Raw genomic sequence first — 22,768 nt, forward strand, 5'->3', positions numbered from 1 at the left:
AACGAACATGTAAGCATCCACTCAATGACAATGCTGCAACATCCACACCTACTGTTTATTCTGTTCCTATGCTCCTCATACAGAGTAACTACACCATATATGAGGGAAGCATCCTCAACATGATGGCTAGCCCTTCCGTGAGTTGCAGGAGTGATCCAACTGGCCTGGGTCTGTGAAGAGTTAACTGGCAACTATACCTTCTGGTTCAGAAGGCTGAATGTTTTCAAAATGAGTCTCCCATGCAATAGTAGAAAGTGTCAACTGTTTATTCATGATGTATAAAAAATAAATCCATTCAGACACCTTCCTATGATTTATGTTAAATGTCTTACCATGTGCTATAATATTTTTGCGCCTGTCATGCTATTTCACTGAGTTTTTATGAGTTGGCTGGCTAGGTAGACGGTGCTAGAGTTTGGCTTTATGGACCCAATAACACTGCAATATGTACAGTTGAATGTTTGTGCTGTAGTGTTCAGGCGTTCCACCTTAAACATCTTGACCACAGTAAAAGTCCAGCCCTCGCTGCCCTAGCTCTTTGTTCAAACTAATTTGTGATTCTATGGCCTTATGAGTTTAGAATTTTCTGTGCAGTCTAATTTTGGTTTGACTAAAACACATTTCATCCTTGACGAATGCCACAAGTAAATTAACAGAATTATAGTCACTGATTTCCTTTTTTCCATATTTAACAGTAGACTATTTTCTCCAGCTCTTATTCCTTTTTAGTGACTGTCTTTAGCCTTCCTGCTCTATCAATTGTAATATGAACTATCATTTTTATTGTTTTTATCATGCACAGAATTTTGATGCAGATTTTTATTGACGGCAAAATCTGAGAACCGGAACTCTTAACGCTAGAATCCTTTATTTTAAATTGTGTACACCATTTTGATTCTTGGAGAATATATCTCGGGCCTATAAATGCCTCTGGCTTAGTTCAACTGTCGTACCCCACCAGAATCCAAAATGTACACCTTTTCTACGCCAATGTTTGTGCACCGTATCGCCTCAACGGTTACATATCTGGCCTTTTTCCTCAGCTTTTTATCAAAATGAACACTGTTGCAGAGTATTTTAGATGTGGCCACATGTTGCTGCTGAGAAGGTAATTACATTCATCTCCAATTGCAGCTGACTCTTCATACAGCCTGTACTGCCTTTCCAGCTGCTTGTCAGCCATCAAGTATTCAAGATGTTTAACTTCAAATTACATACATCGTATTCTACGTATTCTACGTATTCTACGTTTTGTATCATGATGCAAAATGCATCACACATGGATGAGTTCTGTATTTTGAAAGTTACATATTTTAACTGGATGTCTGACAAGCGAAAACATGTCAATGGAAAAACAAAACAAATACGAGTCCCGCCGAGTATTCTCTTAAATGGAGGAAAACAAAACAAATACGAGTCCCGCCGAGTATTCTCTTAAATGGAGGAAAACAAAACAAATACGAGCCCCGCCGAGTATTCTCTAAATGGAGGAAAACAAAACAAATACGAGTCCCGCCGAGTATTCTCTAAATGGAGGAAAACAAAACAAATACGAGTCCCGCCGAGTATTCTCTTAAATGGAGGAAAACAAAACAAATACGAGTCCCGCCGAGTATTCTCTTAAATGGAGGAAAACAAAACAAATACGAGTCCCGCCGAGTGTTTTCTTAAATGGAGGGAAACAAAACAAATACGAGTCCCGCCGAGTGTTTTCTTAAATGGAGGAAAACAAAACAAATACAAGTCCCGCCGAGTGTTTTCTTAAATGGAGGAAAACAAAACAAATACGAGTCCCGCCGAGTGTTTTCTTCATGGAGGAAAACGAAACTGACGGACCTACCTGAATTTACCCAACATAATTAACACAGCAGTTGAGAATAAGGTTCGGATAAGAAAATGGTAGTTTTCAATAACTGTGGTCCCCGACGCTGCCACTCGTTGGAGCTGAACCGTTCTAGGCACCACTTTAGAAACTATCAGTCCGGACAAACCATCAGTATTATAACACCGGTACTCAGTTCCTCAGCTCCTGCCAAAGTCATGCTCAGCACCACAACGGAGAAAGACCTGGCAGTGTAAACACTTTCCCCTGTCAGGTTCTGAATGTCCAAAGTGAAGGAAATTCTGCCTTACACGGACCGTGTTTCTCTTCAGCATCCCATAATGTGACACGGCATCAGGCTTCTTCCCTCTGCTGGTTGTCATAAATCATGAATGCGTTTGGCATCTTTTACCAAACTATTCACATATGGACAAATAACGTTTTAGCAGAGAGTTTGCATTAGTTTAATGTGGTGCTTGTCAATGCTACCTCAAACATCATTTACATTTCTCAAGGAAAGCAAGGACCATACAGCCTCACCTTCCCAAAGACATTTTCAATATTGCACAATGTTTACAATTAGCTTCATTCATGGACAAATAATAGTTTTAAAGCATGTAAACAGCTGGAACTTCCCCAAAAAGTAGATGTCCGAGCTTAACTAATGTATAGGGGTTAGGAAGGGAAACGTTATGTCCAAAGCACAAGTGAACAACAATGCTATACCCCCCCCCCCCCCCTCAATAAGGCATGACATGCTTGAGACTGAGGAACAGGATAATAAGGGAACCATTCCCGTTATGTCAGAATATAACTGATGTTTTGTTTTATCTGCATGAGATCTGGTTTGTCAGATTGTCGAACATTTACAGCAAGTGTTACTGCGACAGCCGATTTGAATGGTTCCAAAACTGTTGCAGTAGAAGTACATTATTCAACTGATTGTTCGAGTTGTCCTTCCCCAATGAGTCGTATAAATTGCTCAAGGGAGGACATAGTATTTCAGACGTTAAGACCTGGTGATATTTTTCCTCAAGTACCATTATACTGTTCATCACGTGGCACAAACAATGAGATGTATAGGACAATCCTGATTATAACTGGTTGGTTCGAGCCCTGAAAGCTGATTGGCTGACAGCCGTTGTATATCACGGTTATGACAAAACATGTATTTTTACTGCTCTAATTACATTGGTAACCCGTTAATAATAACAATAAGGCACCTCGGGGGTTTGTGATATATGGCCAACAAATAGCTCTTAGCCGTGGTATGTTGGCCATATACCACACCTCCTCGGGCCTTATTGCTTAATTAATGTTGTGCCACGTGTATTTCCACCCATCTGATGTACTTGACATATACCTATGGAGACATGCACAACTAAAAATAAACATCACCTTACACATTAACATCAGAGTTTGGCTTGGGGGACAGGAGGGAGCAGATTGCATTTTCACTTCAAAATATATTGACAATAAAATAATATATATGAAACACACTCCTTTTGAGTCTTTCTTCCTCTCCGTGGATGGATAAACTCCGTGGATGGATAAACTTACTGGAGCAGACATGGAGCCCAAGTAGCACAGAGAGATAGTGCCATGTGTTACAGAGAACAGAGAGAGATGAATGATTGGGAAGAAATGCTTTAGGGGTAATCATGGCACAGGGCGACGTAAGAGCTATAGGAGGATAGGTCATCTTAAGAGCTATAGGAGGAGATAGGTCCTCTTTGCTGTTCGTTTGTGCAGAATATTCCCCCTTCACCAGTTAGTTGAGAAGTCCAGCCTCGGTCACAGTCAGTGAGGAGTGTTCTCAGGGTCAGTAACACGTTCCCTCTGTGTCTCTTGGTGAATCACTGGATATACTGTACAGATGGGCACAACACTGAATGAATCTGTGATTACAATATGTGTGGACATGTTTCATTGAAGCTTTTGCTCCAGCAAGTCCTCGCTTGGTTTGAATTTTATGGGTGTGTTTTAATAGAGTGCCTGATAGATCAAAGGTCATAGGGAGGCCATGGATGCAAATTGCCATGACAACCAATAAGTACATCACTGCTGGGCCAATAGGGCGCTCCGATTAGCCTTCATCTTCTCCAGGCGCTTGGCCAGGTGGCTGTTACTGGCCTCCAGCTCATCAATCCTGTCCAGGGCAGACCTCAGCTAGAGAGAACGGAGAGAAAAGGTTTAGAGTTTGAGACGGGAGAAGCAACCTGAAGGCAACAACGTATACCTGGTGTAGACTTGATACCAAAACATGTGGGCTTGACATACTAGATATGACCCAATGACTTGTGGGTTCTGTGATTCTGTTTTTGTAAACCTGACATTATAGTAGCCTACCTCTCTCTGTAGCTTGCGTTTCTCCACTTTGAGCTCGTCCTCTACTTTCTCTGCGCTCTCAGAGGCCGACTTGTAACGAGTCACCTGACCCTCCAACCGGATGATCTGGCCAAGAGAGAAATGAAGGGGTGAATAAATGGATTGATGGTTGAAATGTGATGTGCCTCATACTAGACTGAACACATTACTTACTTAATATTCCATGGAGCTCCTAGTGGAGAAAATGGTCAAAAGTCTCCAACCCAGACTGTACAAGATACTACTTATTATCTCACGTGATTGGTCAGGTGTTTCATGGATATAGTCATACATGTCTTCCTCTGTCTAGGAACTAAAACGGTACTTACATTCTGTTCCAGGGCTGTGACTTCCTGTTCTGATTTCACCAGTTTAAACTTGAGGTCACTGATTTGCCGGTTGGCATCCCCTGTAGAAGAAGAAATAAAGATAGAAGGATGTGAGTCAAATATTGTTGTATAGGTTTGCATAATGTATACTCCACTTACACACTTGACAAAGTACACTAGGGAGACAGCCAGGTAAAAGGCTAGATCTGTCTTAGTAAAGGTGAAATGTGACTCACTCTGTAAGTCGAGGATGTGGGGGTCCATGCCGTTCTCAAGTCTGTCCTCCTCAGGACTCAAACCCTCTGTCCCGTTCCTCTGTTTCCCCTCCAGCTGAGACTTCAGCCTCTTCACCTGATCAGCTAAACTCTCCCTCTCATCAACTATTTTCCTCAGTCTGACTTCTGCAATACAAACAGACAGCTGACTTTGAATCAACAGCATGAAATTCTAATAGTTGGTTAGTAAAAGGGTAGTTTGAGTAGTCGAGATCAGTAATAGAGTAGTTTGAGTAGTCGAGATCAGTAATAGGGTAGTTTGAGTAGTCGAGATCAGTAATAGGGTAGTTTGAGTAGTCGAGATCAGTAATAGAGTAGTTTGAGTAGTCGAGATCAGTAATAGAGTAGTTTGAGTAGTCGAGATCAGTAATAGAGTAGTTTGAGTAGTCGAGATCAGTAATAGAGTAGTTTGAGTAGTCGAGATCAGTAATAGAGTAGTTTGAGTAGTCGAGATCAGTAATAGAGTAGTTTGAGTAGTCGAGATCAGTAATAGAGTAGTTTGAGTAGTCGAGATCAGTAATAGAGTAGTTTGAGTAGTCGAGATCAGTAATAGGGTAGTTTGAGTAGTTGAGATCAGTAATAGAGTAGTTTGAGTAGTCGAGATCAGTAATAGGGTAGTTTGAGTAGTCGAGATCAGTAATAGAGTAGTTTGAGTAGTCGAGATCAGTAATAGAGTAGTTTTGTACGTCAACATTTACCACACAGTTCAATTAACAGCCTTGTTTTTCTAGTTTCTAATCTGTATTATTTTTTTAATACATACAACACATTGTACTTAATTACTCAGATGTTTTTTATATATATATATACACAGTACTAGTCAAACGTTTGGACACACCTACTCATTCAGGGGGTTTTCTTTATTTTTACTATTTTCTACACTGTAGAATAATAGTGAAGACATAAAAACTATGAAATAACACATATGGAATCATGTAGTGACCAAAAAAGTGTTAAACAAATCAAAATAGATTTTAGATTCTTCAAAGTAGCCACCCTTTGCCTTGATGAGAGCTTTGCACACTCTTGGCATTCTCTCAACCAGCTTCATGAGGAATGCTTTTCCAGCAGCCTTGAAGGAGTTCCCACATATGCTGGGCACTTGTTGCTGCTTTTCCTTCACTGCGGTCCAACTCATCCCAAACCATTTCAATTGAGTTGAGGTCGGGTGATGGTGGAGGCTAGGTCATCTGATGCACACTCCATCACTCTCCTTTGTAAAATAGCCCTTACACAGCCTGGAGGTGTGTATTAGGTCATTGTCCTTTTGAAAAACAAATGATAGTCCCACTAAGTGCAAGCCAGATGGGACGGCATATCGCTGCAGAATGCTGTGGTAGCCATGCTGGTTAAGTGTGCCTTTAATTATAAATAATTCACTGACAGTGTCACCAGCAAAGCACCATCACACCCCCTCTTCCATGCTTCATGGTGGGAACCACACATACGGAGATCATCCATTCACCTACTCTGTGTCTCACAAAGACACTGCTGTTGGAACAACAACAAAAAAAAATCACAAATTTGGACTCATCAGACCAAAGGACAGATTTCCACTGGTCTAATGTCCATTGCTCTTTTTTCTTGGCAGGTCTCTTCTTATTATTGGTGTCCTTTAGTAGTGGTTTCTTTGCAGCAATTCAACCATGAAGGCCTGATTCACGCAGTCTCCTCTGAACATTTGATGTTGAGGTGTGTCTGTTACTTGAAATCTGTGAAGAATCTATTTGGGCTGCAATTTCTGAGTCTGGTAACTCTAATGAGCTTACTCTTGGGGTGGCAGATAGCCTAGTGGTTAGAGTGTTGGACTTGTAACCAAAAGGTTGCAAGATCAAATCCCTGAGCTGACAAGGTAAAAATCTGTCATTCTGCCCCTGAACAAGGCAGTTAACCCACTATTCCTAGGCTGTCGTTGAAAATAAGAATTTGTTCATAGTTAGTTAAAGAAAGGTCAAATAAAAAAAATCCTCTGCGTCTGCCTTTCCTGTGGTGGTCCTCATGAGAGCCAGTTTCATCATAGAGCTTGATGGTTTTTGTGACTGCACTTGAGTAAATGTAAAACCTTCTTGAAATGTTATGGATTGACTGACCTTCATGTCCTAAAGTAATGATGGACTGTCATTTCTCTTAGCTTATTTGAACTGTTCTTGCCATAATATCGATTTGGTCTTTAACCAAATAGGACTATCTTCTGTACACCACCCCTACCTTGTCAAAACACAACTGATTAACTCAAACGCATTAAGAAGGAAAGAAATTCCACAAATTAACTTTTAACAAGGCACACCTGTTCATTTAAATGCATTCCAGGTGACAACCTCATGAAGCTGGTTGAGAGAATGCCAAGAGTGTGCAAAGCCGTCATCAATTCAAAGAGTGGCTACTTTGAAGAATCTCAAATATAAACAATATGTTGATTTGTTGAACACTTTTTTACGACACGATTCATACACGTGTTATTTCATAGTTGTGATGTCTTCACTATTATTTAAAAATGTAGAAAATAGTAGAAAGAAAACCCCTGGAATGAGTAGGTGTGTCCAAACTTTTGACTGGGACTGTATAAATAGACACTATATACTTCATTGCAATAATAAAACATTTCACCCAAATGATCACAATCTGCAGTTCATTGAAAACCTGAGAATATGGACACAGTCGCTTACCGCTGAAATACTGTACAGTGTGTTGGAGGGACTGTGAGTATGGATGAAAAGAGTTTTAAACAGCTGACACATACAAATGAGTGGAGATAACATGTCATGGGATTGATATATTCTCCCACTTATTACCTATTTAATCATGTAATTGTTATCTAGTATGTTGCATGTAAAAACCTGACAGATGAACAATACAGAATTGTTGTTGTGTAATATAATCCTACCCGCTGTGCATGAATGGAAGCTTGGTGAGGTTTTATGGAAGCCAGAAATCAGTATGCAATAGTGCAAAATAAAACAAAACCAATCGCTCTTCAACATGGTCCATTTATTCAAGGCACTAAATAAGTCATTAAATAAAACATGTAATTCCTTTGAGTAAAACAAAGAAACCCACAGAGACTGGCTGCAACCCCAGTCAGTAGTCTATTACACATCAAATAACACTTTGAGACTAGAGTGATCATCAACTAGTTTACTTTGCAAGGATCTTTGCCCTTGCCCTTCCTATTGCCCCTTTGTCCCTTTCTTACACCGCTCTCCTGTTTCTGGGCTTCTTCCACTGGGGGGCGCTCTCTCCCCTCCTCCACCGCCTCGGGTAATGGCTGTATCTCTTGGCCAAGTGCCGAGGGTCCGGGTGAGGAGCTGATGTGCTCTTCTTCTACAGGTAGATAGGTTTCCTCCTCTTTCACAAGTAGAACGGCTTCTTCACAACTGTCTATATGTCCAGCGGAGGCCCCATCGTTTAACTCATTGTCTCCCCCTGCTGGTGAACTTGTTGAAGCCTCCCCCTGTTCTGTCTGTTGCTCCTCCTGAATGGCTTCCTGCTGGAGATTCTCCTCATAGATGTTCTCCTCAATGATGCACCATTCTTCTCTCTCTACACGACTGGGTGATTCTGATTGGATCCTGTCTGGGCTGGGCTCTACCTCCTCTGTCCTGTCTGAGATAACCTCTCCACTAGAGTCGCTGCTCCTCTGAGTTAGAGCTACATCCAGTGAGTTCTCCGTCAGTACTGGATCACTCTGAGATTGTTTACATGTACATTTACAGATACACCCTTGTTTCTCCCTTGATTCTGCTACATCCATCTTCTGATCACCTTGAACTCCTGGTAAGGTATTTTCTAAGCTGGTCTCTAGCCTCTCTGGTAAATCAGGGATCACCTGTTGGTCTAGTCTAGTCTTCCCCTCCTCTGTTATGATAGGTGTAACCGTTTTGTCAGAGATAGTGGATGGGGGCTCCTTTGCCTGAAGCTCTTTAGTATTTGGTTCATCTTCCTTCATGCCACATACAGATTTCTGCCAAATCTGATCTGGCTTGCTCTCCACTGAACTCGACTCCAGCTCTTCAACCCTCTCAGATAATTTCTGTCCGTCAGAGTCTGTGATCTTTGGCACAGTTTCCACAGAGCTTTCTGTACTGAAATGATCATTCTTATGTTGCTGAAGTTCTAGAGAATTCTGTGTATCTTTCTCAAATTCACTTAAAGTGTTTATTATGAGTGGATCTGTCTTGATTCCAACCTCGCCAGGACATTCAGAGATAAACAGTTCAATAGAGACTGTAGATGAGATAGCAGATGTTCCAGTAGATGTTACTTGGCCAGTCTCTGCCTGATGCTCTGCAGGATGCCCTGGATTATTCTTCATCTCCATCCCTATTGTTTCTGTTTTCTTTAATGATCCCTGAGAGATCTGATTTGGGCTGGTCTTTGCCTCCCCTAGACATACAGAAATCCTCAGAATCGTCTTAATCATCTCAGATTCCGTGATCCTTGAGTTTTCTGGAATGACTTGACCTTTAGTCCCAGGATCATACTCCTGGGTGTTCTCTCCTTGCAGGTCACTTTGAGGTTCACTTTGGATTTGACTAAGAGTCGCCTCTGTCTCATCACAGAGAGTTGGACCAGAGATGTCCTGTTCTTCAGTAGACACAGCTGTGAGAAGCTCTGTGTTTTCCCGTCCTTTCTCAAGGTTTGTGATTTCCTCACATTGTCCGTCAGTGCCACCGCTTACTGGTACAGCTTCCTGGTTACTTTCTCCACTGTTTTCCTCATTCTCTGCCTGTTCCTGGGATTCTGGTTCAAATCCTCTTTGATTCAACCCCTCTCCATTGTCACTGCCACCATCTGTATATTCCTTTTGAACCAAAATGGCTCCTTCAAGTTCAGCAGGTTCCACCAGAGTTTCTGTGTCGCAGTATTGGGGTTTCTCTACTTCATATTCAATCTGAGTCTCTTTGTCACCAAAATGCACCAAAATGGCTTCTTCAGGTACAGCAACATCCACCTGGGTCTCTTGGTCACAGTACTTGGACTGCTCTGCTTCAGTGTCTGTTTGTTGCTGCAGGCTGTCACTCAACTTGTCTTGGTTCAACTTGTCCGAAGATTCTATCTCCAGTAGTGCCCTCTCCTGGTCATGTGAGTAGTTGTCAGCCTCATGTAGAAGTCTGCCTCCCCCTGGTGTCCTCACCTCGCCATGGTCCAACTGCATCTCTGGTGCTTCGCCTGGAAGATCACAGGGAATAGATTGGAGGGCCAGACACAGGTCATTCTTCAACGTCTGACAGTGCAAGCACGGAAATTCAATGATTGCTGGAGGGGAATTCATTTGGAGACATTTGTAGAGAATAGAATCAAGGCCTTGATCCCGGCTGAATTAGAATGCAGAATCAGCAACTGACTCAACAGGATGAATTAACATTATAATGATACTCCCACGGAGGACAATAGTACAAAACAATGACGTCAGAAAAAAAGAAAAAGAAAGTCAACCATTATCGTTTTGTATCCCATCATGCAACACAAACATAGCCCTGACATTTCTAACGGTGATTCATCCGAATGACAGAAGACAAGTGAAATAAAACACATGACTGCACAATATCATTCAACATGATTCGAGTAGGATGGTGGTAAATAAGCAGAGATCAGATATGAGCAACTGCAACGGTGGGTTATTTTCTTACCAAGCATGCTCTCCCCACCATGAGATGGCTGGGACTCCTGAGCCAATCGGGAGGTAGAGTCTGCACTGCAAGGCCCGTCAATCATCTGTCCTGCATCCCCATTGGTGGTTACTTCAGGTGACAGCACTATCCCATGTTTCTGATTTAGGAGAGAACGAGTCAAATAAAGCTGAATAATCTTTCAGAAAGTATTTTTCCCATTAGAACTTCCTATTGTTCTAGTGTTTGCTGACATGTGCACGGAGGCCCTCTTGGAAGTCATGATGAGGAAACCTTCCCTCGGCAGGACTTCAAGGTGCTGTACCTTCAGAGTGTCTTTGAGGTGGACCACCTGATCCCTGAGCTTATCCCGCTCATCCCGCACGCCGGCGTCTGAGAATTCCCTCTGCCTCTCTAAGGCCTGAGCCATACCCAAGCAGCAGCAGCAGGGGGAGGAGGAGGAGGAGGAGGAAGAGGAGGAGGAGGAGGAGTGGGAGGAGGAGGAGGAGGAAGAGTGGGTAAAGAAGGGAAGGATAAACACAGTAAAGGAAGAGAGAAGCATTGAGGGGAAAAAAGAGATACAGTGAAAATGTCTTGGTTAGTTTGGAGCGTTAAACTTGAGTAGCTGACAGAGGAATGGAAGCGTTTTCTGTAGAACGTCCTGGAACAATGATCCGGCTAGCGGTTTGGGGTTCACCCCCTATTCCGCGAGCGTACCCCAATCTTTTTCTCCTTCCATCCGAGGGTCTCCTGCAGGTCGGAGATCTCCCTAACACAGCTGTCCCGTTTGAGACGGAGCTGGCCCACCTCCTGGCCACGGGACGAAAGCAAGATGGAGGAGAAGAAGGGACAGAGGAGAAGGGACAGAGGAGAAGGGACAGAGGAGAAGGGAGGGACAATCAGCATGCAGAGAGTTTGCAGCAGGAAAAGAGACTACAGCAAGTTTAGCAAGAGACCTAAGTTAGATCTATGTTAGTGTGATGTTCTGAGTGGAAGTACTGTTTTTGTTACCGTATTGTTGTTAGCAGGAAGTCTTTGCGATGACCTGAGTACTCACGGTTAACAGTTCTTCACTCTGTTTCAGCGTCTCTCTCATCTCGTTAAACTGGCGCTGCAGAACACTGTGGGCGTGCCTCTCCCTCTCAAACTCCTTGGCCTTGTCGTTGTACTCTCGTTTAGACTCGTACAGCTGCTCCTCCAGCTCAATGAGCGAGTCCTTCAGCGTGTCCACCTGGTACATGAGGTTGGACTTCTCGTTGTGTAGCTGGGCGTTGGACACCATGGCCTTACGGTACTTCTCCTCAGACTCCACCAGGGAGTCCTGTTGAGAGACAAAATGGAGGACAGTGGAGGGGTGAGAGGTCAGGGGAGAAACAAAGCAAAACAGTTAAGCAGTTAATATCTCAAAAACAACTACGCAGACGTTGTTCGTCTTCAACCGTGGAATAGTTACTGTAATAATCAGAAGTGTTTCTGGAGTCAACAAATGAATTGTAAAAACATGGACGTTAGATCTCTTTCCCAGATATACCGTATGGTCCTACTCACAGAAGTCTCTCTATGGTCCTACCTTTATCTCTCGAATGGAGGCCTCTGTCTCTACTGAGATAGAGGTGTCACAGCTGCCTCTGCGAGAGGAGGGACCTCCCAGCGATGCTAGAGTGGCTGCTGAGAGGGTAGAGGCAGTCCTGGAACCCTGGGAGGAAACAGGACAGGGCCGTCTTGAAGGCTGTTTCACAACAGTCATATTCCCTACTTCATCTTTAATAGATTAAAAGCTAGAGTTTCAGATCAGGTGTGTGACCCGTACCTTTTCCAGGAAGTCCCTGTCTGATCTCTCCTCCACCTGTAGAGGGTAAAACAACTTGGTTACTCTTAGGAGAGGATAAGGAGAGGAGATACACATATTTACAATGTCACAAATGTAGTTGATTGACACACCGTAAATCCAGGCCATGCCCATACTGTATCCGTCTGTCACGCCCTGGTCTTAGTATTTTGTGTTTTTCTTTATTATTTTGGTCAGGCCAGGGTGTGACATGGGTATTTATGTGGTGTGGTTTGTCTAGGTTTTTTTTGTAGGTTATGGGATTGTGGTTTAGTGAAGTAGTCTAGGTAAGTCTATGGCTGCCTAAATATGGTTCCCAATCAGAGACAATGATAAACACCTGCCTCTGCTTGAGAACCACTCTAGGCAACCATATTCTTTGAGTGTTTCGTGGGTGATTGTTCCTGTCTCTGTGTTTGTTCCACCAGATAGGGCTGTTTCGGTTTCTTGTTTTGTATATTGTTCATTTTTCATCTTTTATTAAAGATGTATAAAGATAACAACGCTGCATTTTGGTCCTCCTCTCTTTCAACAGAAGAAAACCGTAACAGAATCACCCACCAGAACAGGACCAAGCAGCGTGGTGACAGTGGCGGCAGCAGGAACAGCGAAGTCAGGACTATACGACTTGGGAGGAAATAGACAGGTGGGCGGTCGACCCAGGGAGAGTGCCATAAACTTACCTAGACTACTTCACTAAACCACAATCCCATTACCTACAACAAACCCATAGACAAAACACACCACATAAATACCCATGTCACACTCTGGCCTGACCAAAATAATAAAGAAAATACTAAGGCCAGGGCGTGACACCGTCTCTGTATATCCACACACTGCATCACAACAAGCATCATAGAGTCATGCTTAACCCTCTCTGGATCACCATCTGATTCTGAGCCACGGAACCACTGGACACTACAGACTTACTCATATTATATCTACTGGACACTACAGACTTACTCATATTATATCCACTGGACACTACAGACTTACTCATATTATATCCACTGGACACTACAGACTTACTCATATTATATCCACTGGACACTGCAGACTTACTCATATTATATCCACTGGACACTACAGAGTTACTCATATTATATCTACTGGACACTACAGACTTACTCATATCATATCCACTGGACACTACAGAGTTACTCATATTATATCTAATGGACACTACAGACTTACTCATATCATATCCACTGGACACTACAGAGTTACTCATATTATATCTACTGGACACTACAGACTTACTCATATTATATCCACTGGACACTACAGAGTTACTCATATCCACTGGACACTACAGACTTACTCATATTATATCCACTGGACACTACAGAGTTACTCATATCCACTGGACACTACAGACTTACTCATATTATATCTACTGGACACTACAGACTTACTCATATTATATCCACTGGACACTACAGACTTACTCATATTATATCTACTGGACACTACAGACTTACTCATATTATATCCACTGGACACTACAGAGTTACTCATATTATATCTACTGGACACTACAGACTTACTCATATTATATCCACTGGACACTACAGACTTACTCATATTATATCCACTGGACACTACAGACTTACTCATATTATATCTACTGGACACTACAGACTTACTCATATTATATCCACTGGACACTACAGACTTACTCATATTATATCCACTGGACACTACAGACTTACTCATATTATATCCACTGGACACTGCAGACTTACTCATATTATATCCACTGGACACTACAGAGTTACTCATATTATATCTACTGGACACTACAGACTTACTCATATCATATCCACTGGACACTACAGAGTTACTCATATTATATCTAATGGACACTACAGACTTACTCATATCATATCCACTGGAAACTACAGAGTTACTCATATTATATCTACTGGACACTACAGACTTACTCATATTATATCCACTGGACACTACAGAGTTACTCATATCCACTGGACACTACAGACTTACTCATATTATATCCACTGGACACTACAGAGTTACTCATATCCACTGGACACTACAGACTTACTCATATTATATCTACTGGACACTACAGACTTACTCATATTATATCCACTGGACACTACAGACTTACTCATATTATATCTACTGGACACTACAGACTTACTCATATTATATCCACTGGACACTACAGAGTTACTCATATTATATCTACTGGACACTACAGACTTACTCATATTATATCCACTGGACACTACAGACTTACTCATATTATATCCACTGGACACTACAGACTTACTCATATTATATCTACTGGACACTACAGACTTACTCATATTATATCCACTGGACACTACAGACTTACTCATATTATATCCACTGGACACTACAGACTTACTCATATTATATCCACTGGACACTACAGACTTACTCATATTATATCCACTGGACACTACAGACTTCCTCATATTATATCCACTGGACACTACAGACTTACTCATATTATATCCACTGGACACTACAGACTTACTCATATTATATCCACTGGACACTACAGACTTACTCATATTATATCCACTGGACACTACAGACTTACTCATATTATATCCACTGGACACTACAGACTTACTCATATTATATCCACTGGACACTACAGAGTTAATCATATTATATCCACTGGACACTACAGACTTACTCATATTATATCCACTGGACACTACAGAGTTACACATATCATATCCACTGGACACTACATACTTACTCATTATATCTACTGAACACTACAGAGTTACTCATATCATATCCACTGGACACTACAGAGTTACTCATATCATATCCACTGGACACTACAGACTTACTCATTATATCTACTGAACACTACAGAGTTACTCATATCATATCCACTGGACACTACAGAGTTACTCATATCATATCCACTGGACACTACAGACTTACTCATATTATATCCACTGGACACTACAGAGTTACTCATATCATATCCACTGGACACTACAGAGTTACTCATATTATATCCACTGGACACTACAGAGTTACTCATATTATATCCACTGGACACTACAGAGTTACTCATATCATATCCACTGGACACTACAGAGTTACTCATATCATATCCACTGGACACTACAGAGTTACTCATATCATATCCACTGGACACTACAGAGTTACTCATATCATATCCACTGGACACTACAGAGTTACTCATATCATATCCACTGGACACTACAGACTTACTCATATTATATCCACTGGACACTACAGAGTTACTCATATCATATCCACTGGACACTACAGACGTACTCATATTATATCCACTGGACACTACAGAGTTAATCTTATCATATCCACTGGACACTACAGACTTACTCATTATATCTACTGAACACTACAGAGTTACTCATATTATATCCACTGGACACTACAGAGTTAATCTTATCATATCTACTGAACACTACAGACTTACTCATATCATATCCACTGGACACTACAGACTTACTCATTATATCTACTGAACACTACAGAGTTACTCATATCATATCCACTGGACACTACAGACTTACTCATATTATATCCACTGGACACTACAGAGTTACTCATATCATATCCACTGGACACTACAGACGTACTCATATTATATCCACTGGACACTACAGAGTTACTCATATCATATCCACTGGACACTACAGAGTTACTCATATCATATCCACTGGACACTACAGACTTACTCATATTATATCTACTGGACACTACAGACTTACTCATATTATATCCACTGGACACTACAGACTTACTCATATCATATCCACTGGACACTACAGACTTACTCATATTATATCCACTGGACACTACAGACTTACTCATATTATATCCACTGGACACTACAGAGTTACTCATATCATATCCACTGGACACTACAGAGTTACTCATATTATATCCACTGGACACTACAGAGTTACTCATATTATATCCACTGGACACTACAGACTTACTCATATTATATCCACTGGACAATACAGAGTTACTCATATCCACTGGACACTACAGACTTACTCATATTATATCCACTGGACACTACAGAGTTACTCATATCATATCCACTGGACACTACAGAGTTAATCTTATCATATCCACTGGACACTACAGACTTACTCATATTATATCCACTGGACACTACAGAGTTACTCATATCATATCCACTGGACTCTACAGAGTTACTCATATCATATCCACTGGACACTACAGAGTTACTCATATCATATCCACTGGACTCTACAGAGTTACTCATATCATATCCACTGGACACTACAGAGTTACTCATATCATATCCACTGGACTCTACAGAGTTACTCATATCATATCCACTGGACTCTACAGAGTTAGTCATATCATATCCACTGGACACTACAGAGTTAGTTTTATCCACTGGACACTACAGACTTACTCATATTATATCCACTGGACACTACAGAGTTACTCATATTATATCTACTGGACACTACAGACTTACTCATATTATATCTACTGGACTCTACAGAGTTAGTCATATTATATCCACTGGACACTACAGACTTACTCATATCATATCCACTGGACACTACAGACTTACTCATATCCACTGGACACTACAGAGTTACTCATATTATATCCACTGGACACTACAGACTTACTCATATTATATCCACTGGACTCTACAGAGTTACTCATATCCACTGGACACTACAGAGTTACTCATATTATATCCACTGAACACTACAGAGTTACTCATATTATATCCACTGGACACTACAGAGTTAATCTTATCATATCTACTGAACACTACAGACTTACTCATATCATATCCACTGGACACTACAGACTTACTCATTATATCTACTGAACACTACAGAGTTACTCATATTATATCCACTGGACACTACAGAGTTACTCATATTATATCCACTGGACACTACAGAGTTAATCTTATCATATCCACTGGACACTACAGACTTACTCATTATATCTACTGGACACTACAGAGTTACTCATATTATATCCACTGGACTCTACAGAGTTAGTCATATCATATCCACTGGACACTACAGAGTTACTCATATCATATCCACTGGACACTACAGACTTACTCATATTATATCCACTGGACTCTACAGAGTTAGTCATATCATATCCACTGGACACTACAGAGTTAGTCATATCATATCCACTGGACACTACAGAGTTACTCATATCATATCCACTGGACACTACAGAGTTACTCATATCATATCCACTGGACACTACAGAGTTAGTCATATCATATCCACTGGACTCTACAGAGTTAGTCATATCACTGGACACTACAGAGTTAGTCATATCATATCCACTGGACTCTACAGAGTTAGTCATATCACTGGACACTACAGTTAATCATATCACTGGACACTACAGAGTTAGTCATATCATATCCACTCCAGTCCAGGCTGCATGTTAGTTGTCAGTGTCACCCACACATCAATGCGTCCACACAGAGGCCCACCTCACATTGGCCAGGTCGGGACCATATATTCTTTGCTTGTACCAAAGCTGCAGTCTTTGTAATGTCCACCAGGGGGCATAAGGGACCTGAGCACTGTCAGCTGTCTATGAGCATTACCTTGGTGCAGAGGACACACAGGACAGGACCATAGAGTTCAGTTCTCTGGACAATGCACTCTTCATTGGGATGATAATAAGTGGGCATTTAACAGAATAGAGAACGGAGAAAAGGATGTAAGGACTAGGCCTAAAGAAGGCTGCGGGTTAGAGGGAGTGACCAATGAAGAGAGCTCACCACTGGGCTGGCACGGGCAGAGCTGGCCCTGGACGAGGCCCGAGAGTTGGAGCCCAGAAAACCACTGTAGTCTGAAGGCTGGCACAAAAAGAAGATGGATAAAATAGGAAAAGAGAAGGAAATGAAAAAGAGAGAGAGAGAGATGTTAGTCACAGAGTTTGTCAGTCAGCAAGCAGGGAGAGACAGAGCTGAAGCAGGGAGAGACAGAGCTGAAGCAGGGACAGACAGAGCTGAAGCAGGGACAGACAGAGCTGAAACAGGGACAGACAGAGCTGAAGCAGGGACAGACAGAGCTGAAACAGGGACAGAGCTGAAACAGGGACAGACAGAGCTGAAGCAGGGAGAGACAGAGCTGAAACAGGGAGAGACAGAGCTGAAACAGGGACAGACAGAGCTGAAACAGGGACAGACAGAGCTGAAGCAGGGACAGACAGAGCTGAAACAGGGACAGAGCTGAAACAGGGACAGACAGAGCTGAAGCAGGGAGAGACAGAGCTGAAACAGGGACAGACAGAGCTGAAACAGGGACAGACAGAGCAGAAGCAGGGACAGACAGAGCTGAAGCAGGGACAGACAGAGCTGAAGCAGGGACAGACAGAGCTGAAGCAGGGACAGACAGAGCTGAAGCAGGGAGAGACAGAGCTGAAGCAGGGACAGACAGAGCTGAAACAGGGACAGAGCTGAAACAGGGACAGACAGAGCTGAAGCAGGGAGAGACAGAGCTGAAGCAGGGAGAGACAGAGCTGAAACAGGGAGAGACAGAGCAGAAGCAGGGACAGACAGAGCTGAAGCAGGGACAGAGCTGAAGCAGGGACAGACAGAGCTGAAACAGGGACAGACAGAGCTGAAACAGGGACAGACAGAGCTGAAGCAGGGACAGACAGAGCTGAAACAGGGACAGACAGAGCTGAAGCAGGGACAGACAGAGCTGAATCAGGGACAGACAGAGCTGAAGCAGGGAGAGACAGAGCTGAAGCAGGGACAGACAGCTGAAACAGGGACAGAGCTGAAACAGGGACAGACAGAGCTGAAGCAGGGAGAGACAGAGCTGAAACAGGGAGAGACAGAGCAGAAGCAGGGACAGACAGAGCTGAAACAGGGACAGACAGAGCTGAAGCAGGGACAGAGCTGAAGCAGGGACAGACAGAGCTGAAGCAGGGACAGAGCTGAAGCAGGGACAGACAGAGCTGAAGCAGGGACAGACAGAGCTGAAACAGGGACAGAGCTGAAACAGGGACAGACAGAGCTGAAGCAGGGAGACAGAGCTGAAACAGGGACAGACAGAGCAGAAGCAGGGACAGACAGAGCTGAAACAGGGACAGACAGAGCAGAAGCAGGGACAGACAGAGCTGAAACAGGGACAGACAGAGCAGAAGCAGGGACAGACAGAGCTGAAACAGGGACAGACAGAGCTGAAACAGGGACAGAGCTGAAACAGGGACAGAGCTGAAGCAGGGACAGACAGAGCTGAAGCAGGGACAGAGCTGAAGCGGGGACAGACAGAGCTGAAGAGACAAGGGAATACATTGATAGACAAGTCAACCAGGCCCTGTTAGACCAAAGACAACCCTCCCACACATCAAAACCCAGACACATACAATTCCACGTGTACGCTCCACTCTAGACTCCACCATTCTAGACATACTGCAAACCCCACGCAACAAAGTCACAATTAAACTGTGACTTGGCACAGTGTTTGTAAAGGTCATCGACACACAAGACGCACTGTAAGATAATTCAGGATGGTTATTGGTGGAATACAGCTAACTGAAAACATGGATTCCTTCTTCTGGAAGTCTGAAATCCACATGTGGGAAAGACACAAGAAACCTCAATAGAAAGAAGTAGTGGGGTGACGACACTGTCATGCAGACTTCTCCTGGGAGGGGCCAGTCATGCAGACTTCTCCTGGGGTGGCCAACCCTCCCACTGGAGAGAATCAGGTGTGTTCGAGCAGGGCTGGAATAAAAGCCTGCACACACAGCCTGCCGCTAGTATCGCTTCAAGAGGAGGGTGGGTGGACCCCACAATGCAATTCCACGTTGGCACATGGGGCAGGCCAAGCAAGGCCCCCTCATCAGGGTAACACAGTGATACATTCCATGCATGCTGTCTATTCAAGCCTCCCTTTGGATTTGAAAACCGTCACAACAACCACAATTCTAGACATACTTGAAAACCCCACACAATCTCACTAGGACTTTGCACTGTGTTTCCAAAAGTCACCAACACACAAGACAGGGTGGGAATGAGTGGAATATAAACAAATTATATAAGGGTTCCTTGTTTGGTGAGTCTGATACAAAAACAGAAGACACCACTGACCCTGATAGAAGTAGAGACTGACAACACTGTCATGCAGACAGACTATGGCCAGGGGTGGCCGACTGTCTTCCCAGAAACCTATTGGATGTGCAGGCTTTTGCTCCAGACCTGCTCCAATACAACTGATTCTACTAATCAGCTGCTCACCTGGGTGTTGATTAGCTGAATCGTGTTAGAGCAGGGCTGGAATAAAAGCCTGCATACCCAGTAGCTCGTATCTCTCCAGGAGGAGGGTTGACCACCGCTGAACTATGCAATCCCATGTTGCCACAGGGGGCATGCCAAGCAACCTCTCTCAGGGTGAGAGAGGGGGCGTCAGGGCTTCTTACACCGCGAGAGATGGAGCCACTAAAGCGCCGTGTGCTACTCTGCACAGCCTCGTCACACACAGAGCCCTGTAGATAGGAGAGAGACACACACACGGCATCAGACTTCACCTCACGCACACATACACACTCTGGCTCAGACTTCAACTCACAATCACACACACACACACACACACACACACACACACACACACACACACACACACACACACACACACACACACACACATACACACACACACACTGCATCAGACTTCACCTCACACACACACACACACACACACGCTGCATCAGACTTCACCTCAGGAACGTATACAGACACATCCATCTCAGTAATCATGCAGGAAAAGGAGCAGAAGGATCAGCTGTACATCCCAGAATGTCTTACAGCATGCCACCTTGAAGATACCACTGGGCTTCTGCAACTCAGCTTACTGTCTCACGTTCTCCTTAACACATCAAAGTGTTTTGGAAATGTAACTTTTAGGGCCAGGACTGTATGTGGGTCTTGACAACATCTAGCCCCTCTGCCAAACCATTCTCACATGCCTTATAATGACACTAGTAGTGACACATCACAGATCTATCTATCTATTTATCTACTGTCTAAACAAGCGGTGAAGGGTCAGAGGTCATAGGAAAGAGGAACCAACCCTGTGACTCTGGGTGCGTGGGCCATCAATAAAGAGCATGGAGGGCTGAAGATGGACAGAGAGGGAAACAATCCAACATTGCACTGTAAGTGATAGTGATTCTACAGTGATTCTATCTAGTATGTATCTAGTATCTATCTAGAACAGTGATTCTATCTAGTATGTACAACTGGAAAAAGCTCTCTGTTTTGAGAATCTCATGTTCTGTCATTCTAAGAAACCAATAGGAGGGTGAGGTTGAGTGGGTAGGGAAGGGAAGGAGAGGGTGAGTGGATAGGGAAGGAGGGAGAAGTTGAGTGGGTAGTGAAGAAAGGAGAGTTTGAGTGGGTAGGGAAGGAGGGAAGGAGAGGGTGAGTGGGTAGGGAAGGAGGGAGAAGTTGAGTGGGTAGGGAAGAAAGGAGAGTTTGAGTGGGTAGGGAAGAAGGGAAGGAGAGGGTGAGTGGGTAGGGAAGGAGGGAGAAGTTGAGTGGGTAGGGAAGAAAGGAGAGTTTGAGTGGGTAGGGAAGAAGGGAAGGAGAGGGTGAGTGGGTAGGGAAGGAGGGAGAAGTTGAGTGGGTAGGGAAGAAAGGAGAGTTTGAGTGGGTAGGGAAGGAGGGAGGGAGAGGGTGAGTGGGTAAGGAAGGAGAGGGTGAGTGGGTAGGGAAGGAGGGAGAAGTTGAGTGGGTAGGGAAGGAAAGGGTGAGTGGATAGGGAAGGAGGGAGAGGTTGAGTGGGTAGGGAAGGAAAGGGTGAGTGGATAGGGAAGGAGGGAGAGGTTGAGTGGGTAGGGAAGGAAGGAGAGGGTGAGTGGGTAGGGAAGGAGGGAGAAGTTGAGTGGGTAGGGAAGGAGAGGGTGAGTGGATAGGGAAGGAGGGAGAGGTTGAGTGGGTAGGGAAGGAGGGGGTGAGTGGATAGGGAAGGAGGGAGAGGTTGAGTGGGTAGGGAAGGAGAGGGTGAGTGGATAGGGAAGGAGGGAGAGGTTGAGTGGGTAGGGAAAGAGGGGGAGGTTGAGTGGGTAGGGAAGGAGACGGTGAGTGGGTAGGGAAGGAGGGAGAAGTTGAGTGGGTAGGGAAGGAGAGGGTGAGTGGATAGGGAAGAAGGGAGAGGTTGAGTGGGTAGGGAAGGAGGGAAGGAGAGGTTGAGTGGGTAGGGAAGGGAAGGAGGGATAGGTTGAGTGGGTAAGGAAGGAGAGGGTGAGTGGGTAGGGAAGGAGGGAGAAGTTGAGTGGGTAGGGAAGGAGAGGGTGAGTGGATAGGGAAGGAGGGAGAGGTTGAGTGGGTAGGGAAGAAAGGAGAGGGTGAGGGGGTAGGGAAGGAGGGAGAAGTTGAGTGGGTAGGGAAGGAGAGGTTGAGTGGATAGGGAAGGAGGGAGAGGTTGAGTGGGTATGGAAGGAGGGAAGGAGAGGTTGAGTGGGTAGGGAAGGAGAGGGTGAGT

The 22,768-nt window shown here is 43.7% G+C and overlaps 1 protein-coding gene across 50 annotated transcripts in view; it reads right to left on the bottom strand.

Moving 5' to 3' along the window:
• Positions 1-2,262: 2,262 nt before the first annotated feature.
• LOC110495607 (leucine-rich repeat flightless-interacting protein 2) overlaps positions 2,263-22,768 on the bottom strand; it is a 46,459-nt gene continuing 25,953 nt past the window's right edge. For 7 of the 50 annotated variants that reach the window (XM_090239722.1, XM_090239718.1, XM_090239721.1 and 4 more), the window contains 10 exons: positions 21,356-21,400; positions 20,706-20,771; positions 18,052-18,129; positions 12,213-12,248; positions 11,973-12,098; positions 11,460-11,723; positions 11,120-11,212; positions 10,728-10,823; positions 10,424-10,562; positions 7,767-9,962 (listed from right to left, as the gene is read on the bottom strand). In XM_090239722.1, coding sequence (XP_090095848.1) covers positions 7,924-9,962; positions 10,424-10,562; positions 10,728-10,823; positions 11,120-11,212; positions 11,460-11,723; positions 11,973-12,098; positions 12,213-12,248; positions 18,052-18,129; positions 20,706-20,771; positions 21,356-21,400 — 2,982 coding nt within the window. In that variant the 3' untranslated portion in view covers positions 7,767-7,923. Of the gene's footprint in view, positions 3,992-4,171; positions 4,277-4,518; positions 4,599-4,754; positions 4,920-7,766; positions 9,963-10,423; positions 10,563-10,727; positions 10,824-11,119; positions 11,213-11,459; positions 11,724-11,972; positions 12,099-12,212; positions 12,249-18,051; positions 18,130-20,705; positions 20,772-21,355; positions 21,401-22,768 lie in introns of those variants that run through there. The other 43 variants (XM_090239760.1, XM_090239757.1, XM_090239755.1 and 40 more) reach the window with 15 other exon arrangements.

The sequence above is a fragment of the Oncorhynchus mykiss genome, chromosome 7 (assembly GCF_057628025.1).
Source record: "Oncorhynchus mykiss isolate SJ-2025 chromosome 7, ASM5762802v1, whole genome shotgun sequence".
NCBI lineage: Eukaryota > Metazoa > Chordata > Actinopteri > Salmoniformes > Salmonidae > Oncorhynchus > Oncorhynchus mykiss.